Source organism: Nannospalax galili, unplaced genomic scaffold, assembly GCF_000622305.1.
Source record: "Nannospalax galili isolate Female #2095 unplaced genomic scaffold, S.galili_v1.0 scaffold206, whole genome shotgun sequence".
Lineage (NCBI taxonomy): Eukaryota > Metazoa > Chordata > Mammalia > Rodentia > Spalacidae > Nannospalax > Nannospalax galili.
In genome coordinates this window covers 4,840,688-4,848,190 of record NW_008358101.1, presented here as the reverse complement: position 1 = coordinate 4,848,190, position 7,503 = coordinate 4,840,688, and the positions used below count along the sequence as shown (strand labels likewise).

The 7,503-nt window shown below is 35.4% G+C and overlaps 1 protein-coding gene across 1 annotated transcript in view; it reads right to left on the bottom strand.

Moving 5' to 3' along the window:
• Positions 1-7,503, bottom strand: part of Adgrb3 (adhesion G protein-coupled receptor B3) — a gene marked incomplete in the record, with an annotated part of 857,756 nt that overhangs the window by 394,021 nt on the left and 456,232 nt on the right. The window contains 1 exon segment of the mRNA XM_008856279.3: positions 7,392-7,494. Coding sequence (XP_008854501.1) covers positions 7,392-7,494 — 103 coding nt within the window.

Here is a 7,503-nt window from a genome sequence, read left to right as displayed (position 1 = left end):
TTTGAAGAAACAGTTGTCCTATGTCTGAAGTTCTAAGAGCCTCATTTAAAAGATAGTTTTATAATCTTAATAATAGAAATATAGAGAATTGGAATATTTGAACAGACTTGGGAGGATTCTACAGGAAGCATCATATTGAAAGCCAGTTATACCAAGGAGATGGAGGGGAAAGAGTTGGCTTTTGCTAAAGCAGAATGATATAAAGATCACTACAGTGAGAAATGCAGAATTTTTTTCCAGAATATTTTTTAATCAACATGAGTAACAGTCATGTTATGTCACTCTTATCAAAGAGTTTTTTTTTTCTTGCTACTTAATTGCAAGACAAGGTGAAACATTTAATGCAGTTTCTGCTACACCTTTACAAAGTAGTACACATCATTAACCAAATGACAGTTTCTTGGATGGCCTCATAGAGTAGGCCTATAATCAGGAATTTTATGTATATCCTTAAAAGAAAACTGCTGTCCTTACGTATATGTCTTAGAGATTCTTGCCCATATGTGAATACATCATTTGTGACAGTGACTGAGTACAGTCTGGTCTAATTTTCAGCACACAAAGAGGTCTGTGAGGGTTGAAAACTGCTGAAATATTTCCTATGAGTTGAAGCAGCAAGTAACTTTAATAAATGAATACCCAAGTAGATTCCAGGCAGCCTAGAGATTAGATGTTTTTCTTTTGATATTCCAGAGTGTGCTCTAGTAATCACATGAAATTCTAGAGAGGTAAGAAGGAGCAGAGGTGATTTGCACTGCTGAAGTCTAGTAGCTACCTACAGATTTTGTTTATGTTGCTTCAGGAACATGGCATATCTTCAGATTTCAAGGGTGATCTTCATCCAGCATCTTATATGTACTGCTTTTGGCTGCCTAGATGATGCTGTCTCATGACATCCCTCAATTGCCCCTATGATCCCACCACCGTGATACAATGGCTATTCTCATTGTCTCATGATCCCTGTAGTCATGTTCCAACAGGGGTAGCATAAAAATAGTCAGGGCAAGATGTAGTCATCTGTAGGTTGATTTTCATTGAATAATAGATTGTAGTATTATAGCCCATTTAATTCTGAATGACACTAATAATATGAACTATAGATTATCTTCATCTTATGACAGTTTTTCAGGGCTCCATTTAGGCTGTTAGCTTTCTACTGCTGTGGTAACAAATTACCACAAACAAAGGACAAAGCAGTATGGATTAATATCTCACAGTTTCTGTAGCTCAAAAGTCTGGAGAGCTCAGTTGGGCTTCTGTTTAAAAATTATACATAGATGAAATAAATGTGTTGATAGGCCTGCATAACCTTCTAGAGAATATGAGATGAATCCATTTACAGTTCCCTGGAGTTGTAGGACTGAGGTCCCCACTTCCTGGTTAGCAACCAAGAATTCTTCCCAGCTTCTAGACTGTCTGTATCCCTTAATCTGTGGCAGGCTTTCTTCCTCTTCAGTGACAGCAATGACTAGTTGAGGCCTTATGTGGTTTTTCTCTGACCACGGTTCTTTATATTTACTAAATCATTTAATTAAACTCAACTTGCTCAGAAAAATCTGGAACAATCCTTCAGTCTCAAAGTCCTTAAACTTAGTCAACTCACACCATTCATTTTGAATATACACATAGAATACATGTACACATATAGCACATGGTTTTGATATTCAGTCATAGAAAACCCCTTTTTGACATATAATAATTAACAAGCTCTAGGGGACTCAGAGCAGGATAATTTAAAAAATCTGCTTACCACACAGGAGCTAAATCTAGCCTGCCAGGTATTTTTATAAATAAAAAAAAATAATGAGGATTCCACACACAAAATATTTACTATTTGCCTCTGTCTTGAAAAAAAATCCCTGATCCCTACATCAACAATAGGACAATTATTCTAAAATAGTTTTGGAAAATAGCAACTCTATATTGTAGATTAAAAAAACTCAACTCAAAACGTGAGGTGGATCCTTTCTTATGTTGAGAAATTTAAGATACAGCTAAAAAACCATGCTAGAGAGCAGTTTCTATCTCAATTTCGGCTGTTGGCAGAGCCATCTACCTCCTTGACTAGTTAGCATCTCAAGATTTAGCAAAACCCACCAAGAACTTTAAGCAGGGAAAACTACAGAAACTGCTTTCAAATAGGAAAAGTTAGGATAAAAAATACTTACAAAAATAAAATATTTGTGAAAATTATGATTTCAAAGACTGTACTTCTTACAACTTTGCCAAATGATTTTTAATTCATGTTATCAGTTTTTATAACCATGAAGATGCTGATAAATGTTGAGATTTCTCTGTATTGCTTTACATTCTCATCAATGGTTACAATTACTACGTATTTTCACTTTTTCTACTATGATTTACAAGGGGGTATGGCTTGTGATTAATTTCCATTTATGGACATTTATTGTTTCATAATTTATTAGCTTGACTCTTACCATACATAGTATAGGGCAACGGAAGTAAAACACAGAAGCTCAAGTTCCCATGAGATTTTCATGCACATGTCCACTTTAGAAATTACAGATAACTCCGATGCTTTTTTTAAATCTTGAAAGACAGCATTAGCATTCTACAATCTTTTTTGTTTGTTTGTTTGTTTTGGTCTTTTTGAGACAGAGTCTCCCTGTAGCCCCAGCTGTCCTGGAACTCACTATGTAGACCAGGCTGGCCTTGAACTCACAGAGATTCGCCTGCCTCTGCCTCTATGTATATAAGTTCATTGCCTGAACATATGTAAGTCCACCTGTATTATGCAATGCCTGCAGTCAGAAGAGAGTATCAGATTCCCTTAGAACTAGAGTTATGGATGGCTTTTAGCCATTTTGTGCGTGCTGGGAATCGAACCCAGTTCCTCTGCAAGAGCAGCCAGTACTCAACCACTGGGCCATCTCGCCAGCTTTAAAATCTTCTTTAAGGGCTAGATTACATTGCAGTACATCTTCCCCCTCAAACAGAAAGAGGTGCCTATGATGATTTATTTGAAAATGCAATAAAGTAACAAAATTCATCCTCGCAATGTTGGTAAAGCCTGACACAACTGTAATCTCTTTATTTTGTAATCTTCAATCTTATCTTTAAATATGAGGATGTTACCTTGGAAAGCTGTGATTTGAGGGATCTCACAGACAACATATGTGTATGTATTTGTGTGTCTGCATATAGATGTTTTCTATTGTACTTATTTAAATCTGGAGCCATTTTCAATAAAATCAATAACTTTCCTTATATTTTATGGAGACTAACAACTTGATATATAAAATGATTCTGAATGACAACAGGAATGTGAAATAGAAAATTATTTTTCTGGGAAAAGTTTTTATTACTTAAAAGCAAATGACTTCTATGCCTAATGGCTAAGGGTCAGAACCTCTTATTTTACCAGCCAGGACAGAGAAGCTAGAAGGGAAAGTGAGCTGAGAATGGTGCTGCACCCTTAACAACTACACTGCATAAAGCTGAGGCTGACTTTGCTAAATACCATTTGGAATGACAAGGTGCCATATTCTGTTTCCTATTCCTGGAGGTTCCCAAGGGCCTTATTATATTTAACATACTCTAAATGCTATTTGTTAAAAAGCTTTTGAAAAGGACAGATTTCATTTACAAAATGTTAATAGGCTTTTCCCTAGACTCACTCTAACTTTTAATACCCATCTTTCAATTTTACTCACATGACATATAAAGCACATGTCATTTGCAGGTTGTTACTCTTTCCTGAGCTCAGAGAAGTGTGGTGGATAATTTTGATATAAGATTATAGGTGAAAGTAGACTGATCTGGTTTTACATATGTATCATATCTAAAAAAGATCACTTGCAAAAACAATTGCTGGATACACACACACACAAGTTTTAGCTTGTTTTAATTTCAGCATTCATAGTAAAATACATTTTGTAACATTATACTGGAATTGTGATATTCCAATGTAAGTTATTTTGCTATTTCTTAACTGAAAATGAACTAATATTATGATGTGCATAAAATGCCAATGTAAGATGGGCAATAAATATTAAAATATGCAAAAAACAGCCACATATTCTTTCCTTCAGTGAATAAAACATTTTTCAAGTTCTGATTCAGGTGATACTCCAAATGTAGATGTGATGAGTATTATAAATTCAAACAGTGTGATCCAAAGGGCTGTACATACTGGACTTTGTGATGTCCTTTAAATTAGAGGTAGTATAGAATGTTGCAGAGAAGTTCCCACCCATGCCAGCAAGGTGGAATGGACTCTGATAACAGGCACAAACCAGAACTACGGGTCAGGAATACATTGATTTGTGGCTGTGGAGCTGGAGAGATGGCTCAACAGTTTAGAGCACTGGTTGCTCTTGCAGAAGACCTGGGTTTAGGTCCCACACCCATATGGTGGCTAACAACTGCCCATAACTCCATTTCCAGGGCATCTGAGTCCCCTTCTGGCCTCTGTGGGCATTGTATATGTGACCTCTTTTATTTCATGACTTTGCATCTTCCTATTCTCTATTCACCCCATTACTTAATATATTTCTTCACATTTTCTTCAATCTGAAGCATCTACAGTGGTGAGAATTTTTGGATGGAGCCTAGTCAACTCAACTACTTAAAATATTAAAAGACACTGAATTAATTCTCAGTGACTTTCATCATTATATCATCATACTTCGATGCTAACTTTCATTCAACTATAGTGTGTCTAGTTGGTATATTAATGTGTTTATCATCCTCTGTTTTTCATACATGGACAACTATTTCTTTCTATATGGTATATCTCTTTTTAAAAAATATTTTATATTTTTATTATTTTTAAATTTTATGTATATGAGTGTATTGCCTGCATGTATGTGAGAGCACCCGTGTCATGCAATGCTGTGGAGGTCAGAAGAGGGCTTCAGATTCCCCTGGGACTGGAGTTAAGGACGGTTTGTAACCTCCATGTGGGTGTTGAGAATTGAACCTGGGTCCCCTGCGAAAGCAGTCAGTGCTCTTAACCACTGAGCCATCTCTGCAGTCCTGGTTTATCTCTTTTTAAAAATCAACTCACAAAATAGACATTCCTAGAAAAGTTCAACTCAAAGCATTTACATGCTTTCATTTCATTTCAAATAGGTTTTACTTAATTCAAATTCTAAGAATGTGTTATGGTTTGAATACGAAATGTCTTTCACATGTTCATGTATTAAGCTAGATCCCCAGTTTGGGGCATTATTTGGGGAAGTTATGGAACCTTCAAGAGGTGAGGCCCAATGGAAGAAGTAAGTCACTGAGGGATGTGCCTTTGAACATTGTAAATGACACCTAGTTCCTCTCTCTGCTCCCTGCTCACCAAGAGGTAAAGCATGACATCTGCCACCTGTTCCCACCCCCATGATGTTCCACTCAAGCTCGTAGGACTAAGTTATTATGGACTGAACATCCTGAAACTATGTAGTAAAATACATTATCTGAGATTGTAAACAATTTTATCTTTATCTAGGAATGTCTTAAGAATGTTTATTTATAGAAGTGTCTTGCGCAGAAGACACAAGGTACGTATTCTAATGCTAATTATTCAGCAATCCTATAATGTTGGTGCTTATGGTCAATATTTCTTACTGGTTTACATCACTTTCTATAATTGTATAAGCATTTCTGTAAGAAGCAATAAAAAGAAACAAAAAGGTAAATCTCAGGGAATTTTGACCACACAGGTAAATACATTTCTTATTAAAAATAAATGTTGAAATGTTCATTTTGTCTCTCATCATTTTCAGTAAAATAAGGTATAAAGAAGTACATACTGAGGAAAAGAATCAGCATGGTTACATTGGCAAAAGAGAGATCATCTAATAGTTTAAAATATTAATTGCAATGTTTCAAAGTTATTGCAGAAAGATTTGCAGTTTTCATTAAACGGTTTTGGAGGTCTGAGGCATCTTAGGATAAGGTAGTTCACAAGGAAAATGATTAACTCTTTTTATAAAATTAAGGCTGAGTTCTGTAGGAAATCAGAAATTACACAGTAGCAAAAATATGAAAGTTTTGTAGCCTAAAGAATGTGGATTCAAATTATGTTATTCACTAGTTACATTAAGTTGGAAAAATTATTTAATCAGTTTTTAAAAATATGTAAGGAGGGGGGACTAGACAGATAGCTCAGTGGTTAAGAATACTTGCTGCTCTTGGAGAAGAACCAAGTTCAGTTCCCAGCACCCACATGGTGGTTAACAACCATCTATAACTCTAGTTCAAGGGGATCAGACTCCCTCTTCTGGCCTCCAGGGGTATTGATCTTACATGGTGCACTTACATGCAGGCAAAACAATTATACACATTAAATTAATTAATTAACTAACTAAAAAACTATATAAAATTAATAGGGGATAGTAAAAATACATGCAAAATACAGGAGGCAAAATAGTATCATAAGGAAGGTTGTGATAGGAATCACATTCTTGGCTTTATTATTCAATTATTTAATAATTTAGGTACATATATAAATGTGGGTACCTAAATTATAATTTAGGTACATATATAAAATAAGCCATTTTACATTTCTATATATGACTAAACAAGATCCAGAGGACTCAGACATAGTTGGATTGATTTAAGGAAAGGCCTGACATTCTGGCATGTAAGATCTCATGCAGACCACTGGAGAAATGAGGCAGCTAAAACAATCACTTACTTAAAATAGAGGCAAGAGGAAAAAGATTAAAAGTAAAAGCAGGAGAGGGAGAATTAGTTTTCTTCAAGGATGTGGTCCCTGAGAGGCTGCCTATGTGCCAGTAGATGGCCCTGCACTCACACATTATTGGCAGTGCTGAGTAGATTCGGTGGATTAAAAACAAAAGAGAAATAAAGAAAAAAGAATACAGGAAGTGGGGAAGGAATAGTGGGGAGATGGAGAAGCTGGAGGGGAAGGAATGGGGGTGGTCTAGATCAAAACACATTGCACACATGTATGAAATTTTCAAACAGCAAAAAAGCACTAATACATTTATATGTGACCCTGTATATTAAAATATCAAAATATTCTTTGAGTTAATTATTCTCATTGAATTAGATTTATAGTTCTGACTGTTAAGTGCATTTGAATCCATGTTGGTTTTTCCCACCACATAGTATAGTAACATAGGCTCTTATTCAAACTGTGACCCCTCCCCCAGGAGGTAGCTGAATCTAATAAACATGCTTGCACAAATGAGCAGTTCATTAATTATTCTCTTTGGTAAAGTAGATATAGTTTTATCTTGAATGGAAAGTATATAATACGGCTGTCTGCTTCTATACATGTTCATAAAAATTAATTTGTGATTATAAAAATGTAGAAGCTATGCTCTGACTTTATTGGTTAAAAGGGCATTTCAAAGGTAATTAAAAGTGTTATTCTGCAAGCAACTCAATGTTAAGTGAGTGATACTTACATTCGTCAGGTGAGCTAGTTCTATCTCCAGAAATGAATCAGTTGTTTTGGGTTCAGGCCTTATTGTGACCACAATGATTTTGGAATTAACAACAGTATAATTTCTGAAAGAA